Below are 17,816 nucleotides of genomic sequence, written 5' to 3'. Positions count from 1 at the left end.
GTGGCTGGGGAAACCCAGCCAGATGGGCGGGGTATAAATAATAAATTATTATTATTATTATTATTATTATTATTATTATTATTATTATTATTATTATTATTATTATTATTCCACTACAGCACTATATCTCCTCCCTCTACGAAACACTACCATATTTTTTAATATTTTTTTTCACCGGGTTATAAAGTTGAGAGCGAATCCCCTGAAGCCTGAGTTTGTCTAAACTTCAATAGTAGTCCCGCCCTTCTCTTAGTTGCTTATTGGGCCCTCAACGTGTCACTCAACTCCTTCGTGATAAACGATTGACTTACCGGGCCATCAATTAGGCTTCTTCCGAGCGGGAAGGCGCCGCCCCGCCAGATCGCGAGCCCTCGAGGGGCGGGGATGAGCGTCGCGTCTCCCTTAACTGGTCGCGGGCGGAAGAACCGAAACAAGCAGGATTCCGCGCATGACCAAAGCAAGATGCAGGAAGCGGCATCGTAATTGGTCGGCGTGACTACTTTCTAGGCGCAGTCTGATTGGGTGCCGAGGAGGGTTTGGGCGGGACCGCGGTGCAAAGCTGTGCGCGGCGATTGGCTAAGCGGCTTCCCCCTCTGCTCTTCCCAGGCATTGGCTGCGGGGCGGAGATGGACGCGTGCTTTCCGGCGCCGCTCGGGGACCCGCCTGTGCTCCGGCTCTAGAGGGATCGGGGGCTCCGGCCGCGTCGGGGGCTGAAGGAAGAGCGTCGCTGCCGCCGCCGCCGCCATGAACATCCGGAATGCGAGGGTTCGAGCCCCGGGGTCGCCCGGCGGGGGGGGGGAGGGCGGGGGAGGGCGGGGGCGGCGCTTGGGCTTCAGGCCCGAGGCTGCGGCTCAAGGCCTTTCCTAGAATGAGTGGGAAGGGCTCCCCCGAGGTCCTCGAGTCCAGCCCCGTTCCGCGCAGGAATGACGCTCAAGGATCCCCGGGGAGGGTCCCTCGCCAGCACCGGGCTTTGCGTGACCCGCCCTTGCCGCGGGGATCGGGTGGTGCCTCCAGGGGCAGGAGCAGCGCCCTGCTGGGCACCTGGGGGCCGAGATGGGGCAGCCGCCACCCCCTGACGGCCCTTTGCTCTGTGAAACAAGAAGAGGTCAGCTTAGCCCAGCCTTTGGCATTGGGAAGTATAGGCTGCACCAGACTGTTAGGCTGCTGCTGGAAATGGCTGCTGGTAGTCAGGTTTGCGGGTCAGGTTGATTTGGCAAGACAGCCCTTATTAAATCAGGGAGACTTGTTTCCAGTAGGCGAACAGCCAGGTGCTGCTGAGCATGAGGTACGGGAGAGAATAGCTGTCATGTCCTACTTGGTTAGTTTTCCAGATTCGTATCTCTTATTTCAAGATACAGTGTCTCTGAATAAGGAGGTTCTATTTTGCTATAGGGACGCGGGTGGCGCTGTGGGTAAAAGCCTCAGTGCCTAGGACTTGCCGATCAAAAGGTCGGCGGTTCGAATCCCCGCGGCAGGGTGCGCTCCCGTTGTTCGGTCCCAGTGCCTGCCAACCTAGCAGCTCGAAAGCACCTCCGGGTGCAAGTAGATAAATAGGGTCCGCTTACTAGCGGGAAGGTAAACGGCGTTTCCGTGTGCTGCGCTGGCCACGTGACCCGGAAGTGTCTGCGGACAGCGCTGGCCCCCGGCCTCTTGAGTGAGATGGGCGCACAACCCTAGAGTCTGTCAAGACTGGCCCGTACGGGCAGGGGTACCTTTACCTTTATTTTGCTATTACACACAGCAAATGTCAGTCCCACTGGGGAGGGGAGGAGCTGTGAAGTGGGTGCATCTCTCTCTGCTCTGTTTCAGTTTTTCTTCCTTTTTTCTCCACCAGCCCGAGGACCTGATGAACATGCAACACTGCAACCTCCTTTGCTTGCCAGAGAACTATCAAATGAAATATTACTTCTATCATGGACTCTCCTGGCCCCAGGTAACTCTGTCTACATACTAGTGACTTGAAGGTTTTGTAGAATAATGGGCAACCTCAATCTTTCAAAAAGACCTTGACTGCAAATCTGCTACTCCCTTTACCACCACCTGCCACCCTCTCTCCCCCGCCCCTTTGTATTGGCAACTGTGGTGCTAAGGTGACCCCTCTGAAAAACTCCTTCTGACCCAAGATCTCCTGGATCTCCTGTTGCCCTCCCACAGCGTTTGTCTGGGAGCTAGGCCTCTAGCTTCTGGGAGACGGCCACGGTGCCTCATAAGTGACAGGGCAAGTTTTACTAGCCTCTCCCATCTCTCTCTTGAGATTTTGTTGACTCCTCAGGATATTTTGGTTGCCCTTGGTGGTTTTGTAATGGACCTGGGCCTGTGGCTGAGTGAGCTAATCAACACTTGTTACTCTGGCATGGCATTGTAGGTAGGGAGGTCCGTACTTCAAGCCCGCCATAAACACACTGGGTGGCCTGCCCAGTTGCTCCCCAGACGGTGTCCCCGGGGCTGCAGTGGTTGTTCTTGGCTGTTCTCTTCCCACATAAAGTCAACTCTTAGCTTAGGTGGCGGTTACTTTCTGGGGATAGCACGTAAAGATGAAATTGTGCATAGACCAAACACACACTTCAAACACTATCTCAAGGTGAGTGCAATAGTTGGTGGGATTGTCAATATTCAACACCCACTCCCTTTAATTTTTTTTAAGCTGAATTCATGCAAATTAAATGTGCGTAAATTGCAAGTCAACTGTATTTCCATCCTGCCACCTGCCACTTTTCTCCTCCAGCATATGCCTGTTACAGGTGGCAAGGAGAAGGACAACATGGAGGTAGTGATGAAATGACTAAGCCCAGTGCCTGCCGCTTTGGGGACTGACATACATATTCTCAACATTTCAGCCTGTTAAAGCGGCAACTTTCTGTCTCAACAGCCACACTCGCTCCCATATGGGAATTATTAAAATGCTGACTTGTCTGACAGGGTTGTTGTAAAGAATAAGATAAAATTCTATGCCCTCCCCAACCAACTAAATAATATATTTGAAGTGCTTTGATTACCCAAAACACTGATCTATAAATGCTAAGTAGTATTTAGGGATGGGCTCAAGCTTTGTGGTGGCTAGATGGATGGGATAATCTCTCTTTCCTTTGGCTTTGCCTGTGGAACAGGCTGCTCTGCTTGGACAAGAGCCACGTTTCCTCTCAGGGCACTGCTGTGGGTGGCTGTGCTGCTTCTTCCCCAAGAGAGCCCACTATGTCACTCTAACTGCCTCCTTTCTTTCCCCCAGCTCTCCTACATTGCTGAGGATGAGAACGGTAAGATTGTGGGCTACGTGCTGGCTAAAATGTGAGTAGAATCATTTATTTGCACGGCTTTGGTATGCCTCTGTATATTTGCACTGTATCTCTTGCACTGCCGCTTCAGAGGAGGCTCCAGCATAGGCTAGCAAAACACATATTTTAAGGGGTATATGCCTAAATGCTGTTGGTGCAGACTCTCACTTCTTCCCCTTCGCTGACTAGTCCCAGCAGTTAGGGGAAGAGGAATTCAGTGGCATAAGGGTGGGCAGTGAAGCCCTCTAAATTCCACTCTGGTGGATACCTTGAAGATCCCCCAGGTGAGGATGCCTCTCCACCATCTGGCTGGCTGGTGCACAGCAGCATTTTTTTGTTGCTGCCACATTGTGGTGCGAGTCACCTGGCTTGCATTGTAGCTCTTCAGCAAAAGAGCAGAGTCTTCTGCTGCCATGAGCCAGATGACTTGTGCAGTAGCACAGCAGCAGAAGACTCAGCATCTCTTGTAGAGTGTTATATACATCTTTTGTCTCTGACTGGGGTCCTGTGGCAAGCAGCTGCGCTGAGGTCAGATTGGATAGATATCAATGCTTTGAATGCATGCAGCCATTGGATGTGTGGCTGCTATTGCAGCTACTAGGGAAAAATAAAAGTTATTTTAAATTTATATTAGGAAATAGTGTCCGGCTACGCAGTATTGTAAAATATCATGTTAACTAAAACAGATTTGAATGGATTTTACAGTATTTTTTTAAATTTAAGACTGATGTAGGATATTTGATAGGACCAGCAAGCAGGTAGCTCAGCTTTTTGTATATTTCTGATCTTGATGTTTGGACAGGAGTAGCTACTTTTGCTAAAGCTTCCCTGAAGTGTGTGGTATAATTTTATTTTGAAACTGGTATAGCTGAGACCTAAACCTAATGCTGAACTAAACCTAAACTTTTAGTAGTATTTCTTCTCTCTCATCTTGTTTAGTTCTGATTCAGACATGAAATTTAAATGATTTAATAGCTGGCTCAGTTACTTTGAACTTATGCAGATACATATTGTGCAGATTGATATTATCAACTATTATTTCTGCAAAGCAAGCCTGACTGGAGTGAATATAATGATGAGTCAAGAACTTAGCTAGAAAAGTACCCTTTGCAATTGCTCAATAAGAAATAAGCCGTCTCTTGCCTTCTTAAGTTTTCTGGTGTGGCTCCGTGACTGTATTGACTCTTGGGGAAGAAGCTTTAACTCGCATGGGGCAGAGGTGGTGGGGTGGCCATCCCAAGGGAAACCCCCTCATGCTCCCTAATTCCATTCAGCTGGCTCCTTCCTTCCTTCCCAGTGGGCTTCTGAGTGTGCCAGGAGTAGGCAGGCTAGTCCAGGCTCCCGGCTCCCTGGTCTTGGCACTGCCAGGTAGCTGCTGCAGAGCTTCTTCTGTCTGGTGCCTGCCTGGAACAACTGGTTTGGTGAGCTGCAAGCAGGCCAAGTGGCTTCGCATGTTCGCACTGCAACCTCGTGCCTCCCTTGGCTAACTAGTTGGTGTACAGGGATGAGACAGCATGGCCATGGCAATGACTTCAGGCTTTGCTTCTGTCCTCTGCCTCCCTTATTCTAAGCTTCCTGTAGCCATGTGTACCTTTGGAGCATGTGCACATGGCTGCACCGAGGGGGCTGTCTGGACACCAGTCATCAGTGGTGGCTTGTGGGCCTTGGTAGATGCCCAACCAAGCTGGGCCACTGTAATAAGCCAGTCTGAGCTAGGCTGACTGGTGAAGGCTTGGCATTCTTAATTTTCAAATTTGTCAAATAGCCATAAATATTATGGAAATACTTATACGTTGACTTACCGTGCCACCACCCTAAAAAATGTTTGGTATCAGGTCTGGAAGAAGCTGCAAGAAAACACTCAATTGCCTGATAGCAGGACACAAAACTATATTCTTTGTGCAGTAAGTAGACCAAAGGAGTCGAAGGTGACACACAGTTGATTTGCTGAGGAAATGGCTGAAATGGTGGAAGTGCTCTTGTGAAAACTCTGGCAAGAAATCTGGGAAAAACGAAAGCTCCGGCGTGAGGTTCTGCATTCCACTTTAGCTATATTTCTGCTTCTGCCATTTATTTTCTAAGAGAGCAGGAGTTCTGCATATTTCTGCCAGGTTCTTTTCCTGTATTCTGAGGTGTGTGTTGTTATTGTTTTAGTAAAAATTGAAAAGGGAAGGAAGGAAGGAAGGGTACTATATTACAGGTGTTTGGTTTGTGTGATAAAGAGACTGGCATTGTGGAGAAAGTAGTGTTGCGGTAGTGTTGGTCTTGATGCTTAGTTCGTTACATTTGTGGGGTGTGCAAGATTGGAGCTGAACTGACACACACAGTTTCTTTTTTCTCCAGGGAAGAAGACCCTGATGATGTTCCCCATGGTCATATCACATCTTTGGTAATACTTTCAGTTTCTATTGTTACAGCCGCCTGGACATGTTTGACAATTGAGATGTAGCAAGTAGAGAGCAGTGGCTTGGAAGGCTGGCTGTGTCTCCTCTCAGCAGGACTCAGCTTTTTGTTAGGGCCCCCCCTCCCCAGGCACTCAAGCTGTATGGATGATGAAATACAAGGGGCAGGAGGGTTGTGAGAACTGCTGAGTGCCTAGGGATTGTTTTGTGAGAGCCTGAGCAGTAATTCTGGAAGCAGAAGCTGGAGGACAGAATTATTTGGTTCCTTCCGTTCAGGTCAATGCCCAGAAGAGCCAGTTGTGCCCCCCTTGCCAGACAAAATAGTGGCCATGTGAGGAAGCGGGTTGCCATTTTGTTAAAACTTCCTTTACTGTCAATTCACAGTGATCTACAGACACTTGTGTCCATCACTGGAATTTGTACCACTGCACCAAACAGATTTTTGGCATAACATTAGTGTGGGGCACCCCAGAACTTGCAAGTTCAGAAAGTGGCTTTGTGTGTGTGAGGAAAGGAGTGTCTTAAGGCAGAAAAGTTTATGGAATGCCTTTTCCTTTTGATGGCTTTTTGTCCTTCCCTAGGCGGTCAAGCGTTCCCACCGACGCCTTGGCCTGGCCCAAAAGCTGATGGACCAGGCTTCACGGGCCATGATTGAGAACTTCAACGCCAAGTATGTCTCCCTGCACGTACGCAAGAGGTGAGTCTCTCTCCTGCTCCCTGTTCATCTCCACTTATGTCGGCTTCCAAATAATGTGCTGTTCTTGTTACGCAGTGGTTACTGTGGCCATGATGCTAAGGGCAGGGTTGCCACATGCCTACCACCACCACTGTTCCAAACACTTCATGGTTATGCGCAGAGGAAGCACCTGCCCTCCTGTGCAACAGATGTATGGTTGTCAAGCCAGTGCTGTTTCCTCTTGCCGCCCGTGTCAGAAGCAGCACCCAGTGGGTTTTGTCTTCCTTGCCTTGGATTCCTTATTCCTAGAGAGGAAGCACTGGCTTCCTACCAAGCCCCCACTCCTGCCTTCTCTTGAGCCCAAGTGAAATCACTCTCCGCAGAATCCCTTCTTAGGCTCTACCCCAGAGGCAGATGCAGTTCGCAGTTACTCTGTCCTGCTTGAGGGTGAGGGAGGGAGGGACATGCAGGGTTCATTGACCTTCTTGCAGTCCCAGGTCTAGCCCCATGTTCTCTGCTGTCTTGGTTTACCAAAACTACTTTTCTTCTCTTGCTTTGCAGTAACCGAGCAGCGCTGCACCTCTACTCCAACACTCTCAATTTCCAGTGAGTACCAGGAGGGCAAGGTGGTCATAGTGGATGTTTGGTCAGAGTGAGAAGGCGGTTTGGACCCCTGCGTGATTGTTGGCGGAGGTCACTGGGCAGCTTTGAGCAAGTCATTCTGTCTCAGCAGAGCTTGCCTCACCAACTGGTGTGGCCAAGGCTCTCTTCTGAGCTCTGTGAAGCTCTTCGGTTGGCAGGTGTGTGAATGTTGGACCCAGCAAGTAACCTGAAGGCTCCAGTGACAACCAGAGATGACTTGTGTTCCTCAAGGGTTCAGCTTGCTGTTAACTAGAGGAGGGAAACACAAGGTTTGCTCCTCTCAGCTTCAGCTGTGTTTGTGGAAGGAGCAAAGGAAAGCCATGGAGAGTCAGACCATAGTTCATCTATCTCAGGACTGTCCACGTCAACCTTTTTCAGCCAATAGCCTGCATTTTCTTCTGGACATCCATCCAAGGGCCACATGCCTATGATAAGAAGGGCCAGAGGCAAAGTGGGTGGAGCAACAAATGTAAACGTTACCTTTGCATGATAGGCTAGTTTCTGCACACATTCACGTCCCTCCTCCTGCTCCAAGCAAGCAACCAAGGGGTGTTGTCAGAGTTCAAGGACACGCCCCAGCCAGGCCAAAATGCTTGCTGCAAGTGTGAAGCAGAGCCGGAGAGGGACAGTGGGTGTGACTAGGGAAGAGGTATAGCCTGGAGAGAGACCCCAGGTAGAGAAGGGCCTTTGGGGTGCATTTGGCACTTAGCCCCAAGTTGCACCTGCTTGGTTTTGGCCGTGTGGCTGTGGCTTCCCAGGGTTCCAGCCAGGAGGCTTCCCAGCCCTTCCTGGAGATGCAAGTTACATGCAACATGTGCTCTGCCTCCGAGATGCAACTCCTCCTCCGTGTGAACCTGAATGCACAGCTTTGGTTGCTGGAAATGGGGTTGAGTGATGTTTAAAAACACATCTGATTAAAATAGTTGAATCTCCTTTAGGGAAATTGAACAAATTTCCAAGGCATTGAGGAAATCCCAGTGCTAGATAGGAAAAGCAGGTTAGAAAATACATGCATCTTTGAAGGCTGGTGGGCGTGTTTTTATGATCCCATGAAGGTTTTTCATCCCCATTCTAACCTGCAAATCTTCTCAAAGTCTTATTACCTAAGCATTTATTCTGAGGACAGGAAATGCATTCTTGGATTCATCTGCCATTCATCTCCGGCCAGTTGCCAGCCGTGGGATGGTGGGAGCCCAATCTATATCGTGCTTTTTATTTTTTTTAAGTGTTCAAAGCACTTCATGTGCACTCTCTTGATAATATTTACAACAACCCTGTGAGGTAGGCCAGTATTGTTATCCTTATATTACAAGTCGGGGGTCTGAGGCTGAGAGAATAGTGCCCTGCCTCCAGCTGCCTAGTGAATTCATGGCTGAGGAGATTTGAACTGGGACTTCCCAGCTCGCACACCTGCCTCTTCTGCATTAAGACCAGCTGTGAGCGTGCTTGGGGCAGGCTTTTGGGACTTGACTGGGGTGGTTTTTCCAGTGAGGCCAGCATGCTTGCTCTTCCCACTAGGATCAGTGAAGTGGAGCCCAAATACTACGCCGATGGGGAAGATGCGTACGCCATGAAGCGCGACTTGACACAGATGGCGGAGGAGGTGAGCACGACCCTGCTGGTGCCCTCAGTGCTGGAGTGTGCGAGTCTTTGATACTCCATCTCCGAGGCTGCTGCTCCACTAACTGCCCTTAAAAGGCAGCTCAGATTCTTCCACGGGTGTGGACGTTGGGACCCAGCCTGTCTCCTAGCTGTACATCCATTGCATCAAAAGTGACCCACGTAAGCAAGGTGCTTGATGGCCGAATTCCAAACTACCTGGAGACAGACAAGGCAGCCTGCAAGAGGAAGTTGGAACCTCCGGCTGCCTTTCTTCATACCTTCTCAACCTGTTAAGCTGAGGGTGAGATGGCGAGTAAAGCAAAACCTAGGCTGTTAAGAAGAGGGAGAATAGGGAATAGGGTGGCAAGGCTTTTCCTCCCCTGTCTGATGCCCTGTAACTTTGTTTTTTCTATCGGCCCCTTAATGTTATCAAGCACTTCTCTCTAGAGTTTAATTTCCCCCTGCTTTTTATTTTTAAGATGCGTAGGGAGTGAGGGAAAATCACCCAATACATATACAACATGATAGCATCAGACTGGTTTGAATGCAGGTATCCTGTGAATCAGCTGTGTTTGGCTGATCCAAGATGCTCATATTTTGACATTTGGATGAAGGGACATACCTGGCATGTCTTTCCCCTTCCTCCATTGAGGCCATTTTCGTGCACATCTTTTACTAATTAATTTCACTGGTCTTCCTTTTTCATTTCTGTTGCACAGATGTGTTTTTTTAGACTGTGCACCATATTTAGCATCTAGAAAAATGGAGCATTTGCTTTGAATCTCTTGGCATATTCCATTGCTGAGGGGCCTGCTGTCAGTTATTATTGTGTAGTAAGATGATGCTTGTATATTTTTGTGATGAGCAACACAGCTCTTGGTCCCACGCACTTGTTTAATTCCTTTTTTAAAAAGTAAGTGTGCCCACACCTATTTTGGGATGCTGTGTGTTCCTCCTCTGCTGATGTACACCTACGCAAGAGTTCTCAACCAGATATACTGAGATAGACAAGTGGAAAACTGCAGCAAAGCTAACCTCTACTTGCAGTTCCCCTCCATTTTGCCAGGTTATTATTTGTATCTTTCAAGTTCTTTGGAGGCTGTGTGCCTCCCTCTCCCCTGTGCTGGGGTGCTCATGTAGCCAAACGGAAAGGGTGGAGGAGTTCACTATCAATAACTATACATACATACTCACATGTTGGGCTGATGGGGTTTCATGCTGCTTGGGTTGACGAGGGTCTCACGGGAGTTTTCTGGATGTGCTTGGCAGGATGTTCGAAATGTGAACAGTGGCAAGCAACATCGAAAACATTTCCTCCCATAGCTGCTTTGCAGATTTTGAGGCTCCTTTTTTTGGAAGGTGGGGTGGTGTCTGACATGACTGGGCTGTCTCCTAGAAAGAATGCGCAAGGCCTTTGTAATTCAGCCAAGGGTTTTGTGGATGAAAACTGCTTACCTTCCCAACACGCACACATTCCAGCTAAAACGAGCCCCTGTTCCCTCACAGCTGCGGAGGCAGGTGGACCTGAAAGAGAAGAGCAAGCACTCTGTCCTGGGCTCCATTGAGAACAAGAGTGGGGACCACAAGGCCAACCACGTTGGCGAATCCTGCCGGGATGAGAAATGCCCTGGGACCGGGGTGGGCAGCGGGCCTGGGGCTGAAGACAGTGGCGACAGCAAAGATGTCAGCGAGGTCAGCGAGGCCACAGAGAGCACAGATGTCAAGGACAGCTCAGAGGCCTCTGACTCGGCCTCCTAGCAAGGGCTTTCGCCAGGCCACTCACTTGAAGCCCAGCCCTTGAAGGATCTGTGTCTTTGCTTGCATGTGTGCTTACAGGGGGTTTGGAAATAAAGGTTTATAGAACCAGAGGGGTGCGTGTGCTGGCATGGCTTGTGTGTCTTTTCAGTGAAGCTTGCATAGAGAGGGAGCATGGAGGAGGCCCACAGCTCCTCTGCATGTAACCTAGTTATTCAGCCAATCTCCTGTCCTCTGTATTTCAGTTACTTACGTGGTTCTGCACAACTTAGTCTAGGGCTGTCCCCTCTTTTCTGAGAGACACCAACCTTTCAATTTCCAGTGGAAGTGGGAGAAAGGTGGTGAATCACATTTTAGGGTAACACTTTTTATCTGTTGGTTATTGCTATGCCACTTCTGGGTTAGCAATGTCAGTGTCTGACATCTTCCCTCATTTGGCGTGGTGCAGTTGTGGTACACTTCCGGGGGGACGGGGACGGTGCAACACCGACCCCACACAGCCCCTTTGGCAGAAGGCCTGCAGAGAGTGCACACAGTGCCCTTCTGGGTTCAAGGACCCATAGAGGAAAAGACTGGACAAAGCACCCCAACTGGCCAGAACATGCAGCAAAGTGAGTGAGAGGTATCTACTAGTAACATGAACCTCTAGTGGCTAAAAGGGACAAGATTGGGAAGCAGGGAGAAGGAAGGCGAAAGTTATCAATTTACCTTTTGCATGCCGGGGGAGGGAGGGCTTCCAGTGAGCAGCGACATGTATCATAGGGCATTTGTAGCTCCCCCCAACTTGAAAGCCCACTCAAAGATGCTTGGAGCATAGGGGCTTCAAAGGAGGACTTTCCTTGTGTCTGGAGTTTGAATCCAGCTACAGCCTCATATTAGAGAAGAGGGAGAGGACACCCCCTCCCCAAATCCACCTAAACTAATTGGGAGGACTTCTGTATAGACCAACAGTCTTGGTTCCTCCATTAGCCAACCAGACCTTGTAGCCATCATGGAGAGGCAATCTTTTTCTAATGTGCTAAGTTTTTGCACAGTACACAGGGAATTATGGAGGGAAGTACTTGAAAGCATGGCCCTCATTTACAGTTTGCAGTGGTTTGACTGTAGGCTAACTGCCATTTAATTCTGCAGAATGTGCAAGTGTTCTAATTTTGAAGCCGTGGTTTCCAAACAGCAGCTTCAGGGAGCCCCTCTCTGTGTGGACTTGTCCACTGCTCAGCAACCTCTGTATGTTGCAGAGGATCCTGGGAGATCTAGGCACATGCTCAATCCATGTGGGATCCTGCCCAGGACCACTGGACCATGCCATTGCTCTGTGTGAATGGAGAATGTGTCCTGACTCCTGGGTCACACCCAGTACCTTAAATCCCTGAAGAATGTAGTGTTAGGCAAGCAGTCCTCCAGGAAAGCTCATCCATCACTTCTGATCTCATTGAGAACTCCCTTATAAGGGGCCAATGAGCTCAAGTTAGAAAATGGCAGCCTTAATAATAATAAAATAGTTTATTATTAACAGTGGTACCTCAAGTTAATAACTTAATTCGTTCCAGAGGTTCGTTCTTAACCTGAAACTGTTCTTAACCTGAGGCACCACTTTAGCTAATGGGGCCTCCTGCTGCCGCTGCGTCGCCAGAGCACGATTTCTGTTCTCATCCTGAAGCAAAGTTCTTAACTTGAGGTACTACTTCTGGGTTAGCGGAGTCTGTAACCTGAAGCGTATGTAACCCGAGGTACCACTGTATATAGCCTGCCCATCTGGCTGGGTTTCCCCAGCCACTCTTAACTACAGGGTGGCCTGGAGGGCAGGCAGCAGTCCAGATACAGCAGCTATTGGCACATCACCAAATAAAGGGGCATAAAACAGATTTACATAACATTTGTATCAGCTACTATATAGATGCAAATTTTTAAAAAGCAGTGCTATAATTTAAATAGAAATACAAGTTGTTGCAACGGGGGCGGGATGTGGGGGGGGGGGGGAGAGACTGCCCTGTGTACTTGCTCAATGTGTCTTTCACTGATTTCCATCAATATTATTATTTATTAAATTTGTATACCAGCCTTCATCCGTATATCTAAAGGTGGTGCACAACATAAAATGCAAGATAAAAAAACTAAAAACACAACGAAAACAAACCACTAACCCCCCTCGCCCAGTGGCGTAGCGTGGGGGGTGCAGGGGGGGGGTCGGCCGCACCGGGCGCAACACCTGGGGGTTAGGGTTAGGGGGCGCAAATTACTTGCCTTGCCCCGGTGCTGACAACCCACGCTACGCCACTGCCCTCGCCTCAGGCTTGGGACTGGATAACCCTTCAAACAGAGGACTTCTCCAGGCAGAGGGCTGGCTCTCTTTAAGTAGGCCACCCGGGCCGCTTTCTGGCGGGTCACCTCGCAGCCTACCAGCCACACTGCTGGGGTTCCTAGGGGAGCTTGGAGGGCGCAGGCCTCGGCCCTCAAGCGATCCTGAGCGTGCACTTTTGCTTTGCGCATTTAGGGGTTCGTCCTAGCAAGGAGGAGAGGAAAGGCGACGGGCTCCTGCGTCGCCTCGCAAGGTTTCGCCGGAGCGCGGCAAGCGGGCGCCCTCGCGCGGCCAACGCCGCCCAACTGCATGAATGGGGAGACCTCGCGCGCCTCCCCGGTTTCCTCCCCCGGAGCCTCTGATTGGCCGCAAGGAAAGTTCGGTGCGCGCTGATTGGAGGCGCGGTGCCTCTTTCCTCCCGGCCGAGGGGCTCCGAGTGAGGGCGATGGGCGAGTGCCGGGCTCTGAGCAGGGCCGAAGCGCTGCAGCTGGCGCCGCCCGACTGGCAGCACGCTTGCCATGCCCTCCTGTACGCGCCTTGCCCCGGACGCCTCTTCGGGAAGTTCCCGCTGCGTTTCGCAGCGCTGGTGAGAAATGAGCTGGGGGCGGAGGGGCGGGACAGGTGGCGATCTGCCGGTTAGCAGGAAGAGTAAGCCCCCCACGCTTGCCCAAAGCTCAGCAGTCCCGCCACCCGCTTTTAATGTCAGGGCTGCTTGCCTTGAACGGAAACCCAGGTGTCCCTGGATGTTGCCTTTCGTTCACGGGCTGCTTTGGAAGGGAGGGCGGGATAGAAATTAAATCGTGAATGCTTCCTGCGGGTGACTGGCCTATTTTTCAGAGGAACAGCGTTGTAAATCTGTTGCAGCAGGAAGCGACGAAGAGGCTTGAAGACTAACGCATTTATTGTGCCACGACAGATTTGTTAGACTTTAGCGTGTCCATAGTTCTGGTTTACAACGGCTTATGGCTGCAAGCAATATTTATGGAGGCTGCATTTTGGGGCAGGTGTGAGTGAATCACTGCTGCACTTGGGTAATTTTAGATTGCGGACTTAACGGTCTTCCGTCTCTGCTTCTTAGAAGGCAGCGTGTATTATTTAACTTAAACCTGTGGTGAGCCAGTCGTGTTGCTTTTGAGGCCCCCCCCCTGCTCCTTGAGCTGAGCCCTGGTGGACCTTTGCTTCCAGGCCTGATGGTACCAGAGGACTGAATGCTCGGCTGTTAAAAAAACCACACCACTAAGAATAGTGACCTGGCAGGGGAAATGACCAGCCGAGCCTTCTTTTTGATAGCTCCCCCCCCCCCCCAAGTTTAGCAACTTAGTGATAATTACTGGTAAGCTTTAGGGGGCAAAAGTTATGTGCCAGAAGGTGTGATTTTGAGGCATGTATTTTAGAAATTAAACAGTGCTGTCTCAGAACTCCTGGTATAAACACTGGGATTGATTTTGATGAGTTTGAAGTGGGTGGGGAGGTGGGCTGTTATCTTAAGACAGATGAGCCATCAACAAAACGATGGTTATTGTATGTTGAGAAGAAACCAGGTTGTGCTTGAACTCTGTAAACCTGTGGGCTGCATTAGGGATCCAAGTGAGATCGGCAGGAAAAACTAACAGTTGCCAATAATTTCCTTTCTCAGCCTTTTCTAGCAAGGACATAAAGCAGGGCATGAGGGCAGCCCCTCGAGAGCCCTTCCGTGTCAAAGGGAAGGGCAAGCAACCTTGCCAAAAGGGGGGCAAGACATAGAATCATAGGGACCCTGAGGATCATCTAGTCCAACCCCCTGCAATGCAGGAAGAGGCACCTGTCCCCTGTACTGGGAATGGAGGAGAAAGGCAAAGAGTGTGGAGTTACTTGATTCACCTTTGTAACAAATGACCTTCTCTGGAGCACACCAGTAAATAAGAGGGCAGAAGAAGACCAGTTCCAACAATTTCAGTGAGCAGAGATGTTGAAAGCCTTCTGCAAAAGGTGAAACTGTACTGGAGACATTTGCAGGTGATGATGAACAGGAGACCCAGAAACTGAAAAAAGTGAACGTTAAGTGTTACTGAATGGCAGATGAAACTGGGTATGTTTTAGAGCTATCTTAGGGCAGTTCCAGACAACCTACCTCACAGGGTTGTTGTAAGGATAAAATGAGGGTGTGGAGGATGATGTATGCAAACTTGAGCTCCTTGGAGGAAAGATGAGCTATAAATGCAGTAATTAAATAATAAGGGCAGGATCCCAAATCCAACCCACCATTTCATAAATCCAAAGTCATATCCAGTGTTGCTGCTTTAAGAGACCCAAAGCACTGCTTTGTCTGTTCCCTTTGCAGATGCAGATGCAGTTCGATGGGCGCCTGGGGTTTCCCGGTGGATTTGTGGACCCGCAGGATGTGTCTCTGGAGGAGGGTCTGAATAGGGAGCTGCATGAAGAGTTGGGCCCTGGCGCTGCCTCCCTGCACGTGGCTGAGGACCACTACTTGAGCTCCCATGTGCCCGAGGGGCCACGGCGAGTCGTGACGCACTTCTACGCCAAGCCGCTTAGCCTGGAGGAGCTCCGGACCCTAGAAGACGGGGCCACTCAGGCAAAAGAACACGGCTTAGAGGTGTGGAAAGTACAGGGTAGGGTGCGGCTGGTCTTGTCTGGTTTGGGGTCTGCCACACACTGGGCTGGTGTATGTATCCTGCATTAAGTATTATGAACTTCTGGGCCAAGATAATGCCAGTCCCCCCCCAGAATCGGCTGAATTCTGCAGCTTGCCTGAATTACGTGAATTAAGAATTATGCTGATTTTCTTAATTTGAACAATTTTCACATTTATTTTCCCCAGTTTTGCATAATTTATTCTGGCCTTAATAGTCACGGAGTGGAAGAAAGAGCTTTGCAGGGAGCTGAAGCCTCATCTCTGATCACTCAGCACCTTCTTTGGTTCCTGAGATTTGACCAGGTTTTGCCCCAAAATATTTGGAAGCCTCAGGGGCTAGAAACTGATGTTGTTATTTAAAGGAAGTTGAAATCTTCAGGGAGCTAAATTGTGTGCCCAAATATGATATTCTGTCCTCTTGCTGAACTCACATACTCCTGGTTGCTTCATGGGGGGGGGGGCAGGGAGGAGAGGAGGGAGGGGTTCAGAAGGGCATTTTTGACCTGATTTCCTTCCTCTGTGGCTTCAGGTGATGGGGCTCATCCGTGTCCCCCTCTATACCCTGCGCGATGGCGTTGGGGGGCTCCCCGCTTTCCTTAGCAACACTTTCATCGGCAATTCCCGGGAGCAGCTGATTCACGCCCTGGATACTCTTCAGCTCGTGCCAAGAGAGCAACTTCAGAAGGCAGTTACCATGACTCAGAAGAGACCTTGAGTGGCATTGGTTGTGGCTGCCACGTTCCAGCCTCTGACGGTTCTGTAACTGAATTCCCCCATGAACTTTGGACTCTTGAATGGAGCAGATGTAGCGGAGAAATCCAAGAATGTGGGAAGAGAGTGGCAATGGACCTTTCCCTCCCCCTGCCCAAGGTGGATGGCTCAGTTCTGGTGAATCTAGCCCTGAAAAGGATTTAAGCATCCAGATGCCTGTTTAAAATATTGAAGATGGTAGGCAAGGGTTAAAAGAGTGAACCATCTGATCTTCTCTGTGTGTAGATATATAAGACACACACACATGGTTTCTTGCACTTGGAGAATGGCACTACAAATAACACACTGACTCATCTGTGGTTTCTATTTTTCCATCTGTAATTTCAAACCTTCTGTCTCTGAGTTCCAGTATTTGTATATCATGGAAGTCAGGGTTTCCCTCCCCACAAAAGCCCATTGCACACCCCTATTGGTGTATTATTACTTTATCATTTCACAGCTGGAGTCCGCCTTTCTAATCTTTTACTAGGCTTGAAGAATGGCTTAAGACATTTTGTGGCTCTTGACTCCTATAATATTTTTTATTAGCTCATATGGAAGTGGTAAATGGCCACTAGAGACAGTCATTATGTGTCTCCCTCCCACTGGTTTCTCTTTTTCCAATTTTGATGATGTGCTGACATGGGTGTAAGAATTGTCAATTAAAGACTAAGAAGCTGCCATCATTCAGTTCATCAGCAAATAAATAGTTGCATAATTGGTTTTGCTGTATATGGGCCTTGGAAACACAAACTTCTCTGCTTGGAACAAATTATGCACACTTCATGGCACCAGTGTGATTTACTTTTTGTTAAACCTCTGATTACAGAATTCTGAATACCTTGTTGAGGACTGGGAGTGGAGTGGAAAAGGAATGGAAGAGCACATAGAGATAAGTGCTGTATGTATCCCATAATACTATCCATGCATCCATATGGCAGTGGGACAGAACTCAGCCTCTGGAAGGTCTCTGCTATCACTTGTTTTTAGAAACAAGTTTGTAAATCTTGTACTGATGAGAAGGGGCTTACAAGTTTTCTTTTTTAAAAAATTATTTTTTATTAAAGATTTTCTTGGTTTACAAAAGTGCCTTGTCTCTTTTTTCAGGCTGTACAGTCTTTTCTACAGATCAGCTACATTTGTTATGAGACATTAGTGTTGAGTACAGTATAAGGCCAGGAAGAAGATGGGGGGAGAGGAGGGATAGTGGTGAAATTTCTATTTTTTTACAGTGTACATGTGGGGTTTTGTGCCAGCATCAACTGGGTAGGTTCTCCTTCTATTTGCTTATTACATTTCCTTGGTAGTGAGAGGGATTGGGGGGGTCCAGGGTGTGGATGGTTGTCTGTGATTGTCTGCAGTGAGGTTTGTTTGCATTTGTGAAGTGGGGGGGGGGTTGTTGGGTCAAGTAAGCCAGATTGATTTGTATGCTGTTGTCGTCTTGTTGGGCTGTGTATGAGATAAAGGGAAGCCATACTGGGGTGAAAGAGCCCTCTTCTATTTGTCCCCATGTCACTTTGTCTGTTGGTTAGCTTTTCTCGTAAGGCTGTTTCCCATTTGGTACCAGTGGTCCATGTTTACTCCTGAGAGGTCTCTCCAGTGTCTGGCTATGAGGCTTCAGGCTGCTGAGAGTAGGTGGGTTATAAGCTCTGTATAATGTGAGTGGACATTATTATCTCGGAAGATGTTCGGTAGGGCCGGTTCAAATACCTGTTTAGTTATTTTTCATATCTCTTGTAGGACTGATTTCCAGAAGGGTTGGATTTGGGGGCATTCCCACCACATG

General features: G+C 49.1%; 2 protein-coding genes across 3 annotated transcripts; both read left to right on the top strand.

Annotated features, from left to right (window-relative positions):
• Positions 1-602: 602 nt before the first annotated feature.
• On the top strand, positions 603-10,462 carry NAA10 (N-alpha-acetyltransferase 10, NatA catalytic subunit). Its single transcript, XM_028711576.2, has 8 exons — positions 603-765; positions 1,835-1,933; positions 3,227-3,285; positions 5,616-5,661; positions 6,256-6,371; positions 6,912-6,956; positions 8,511-8,595; positions 10,101-10,462. The coding sequence occupies exons 1-8, from the start codon at positions 745-747 to the stop codon at positions 10,350-10,352; spliced, it is 723 nt and encodes a 240-aa protein (XP_028567409.1). The 5' UTR covers positions 603-744; the 3' UTR covers positions 10,353-10,462.
• A 2,484-nt stretch (positions 10,463-12,946) lies between these two features.
• Positions 12,947-17,116, top strand: LOC114587400 (U8 snoRNA-decapping enzyme). 2 transcript variants are annotated; one of them, XM_028711577.2, is made up of 3 exons: positions 12,947-13,234; positions 14,969-15,241; positions 15,810-17,116. In XM_028711577.2, exons 1-3 carry the CDS (start codon positions 12,962-12,964, stop codon positions 15,993-15,995), a joined length of 732 nt encoding a protein of 243 aa, XP_028567410.2. In that variant the 5' UTR covers positions 12,947-12,961; the 3' UTR covers positions 15,996-17,116. The 2 variants fall into 2 exon arrangements, with proteins under 2 accessions (XP_028567410.2, XP_077777073.1); XM_077920947.1 differs by having other exon boundaries at positions 14,969-15,257.
• The last annotated feature ends 700 nt before the right edge of the window (positions 17,117-17,816 follow it).

The sequence above is a fragment of the Podarcis muralis genome, chromosome 17, assembly GCF_964188315.1.
Source record: "Podarcis muralis chromosome 17, rPodMur119.hap1.1, whole genome shotgun sequence".
In the NCBI taxonomy this organism is placed as follows: domain Eukaryota; kingdom Metazoa; phylum Chordata; class Lepidosauria; order Squamata; family Lacertidae; genus Podarcis; species Podarcis muralis.
This window is presented reverse-complemented; position numbering and strand designations above follow the sequence as displayed.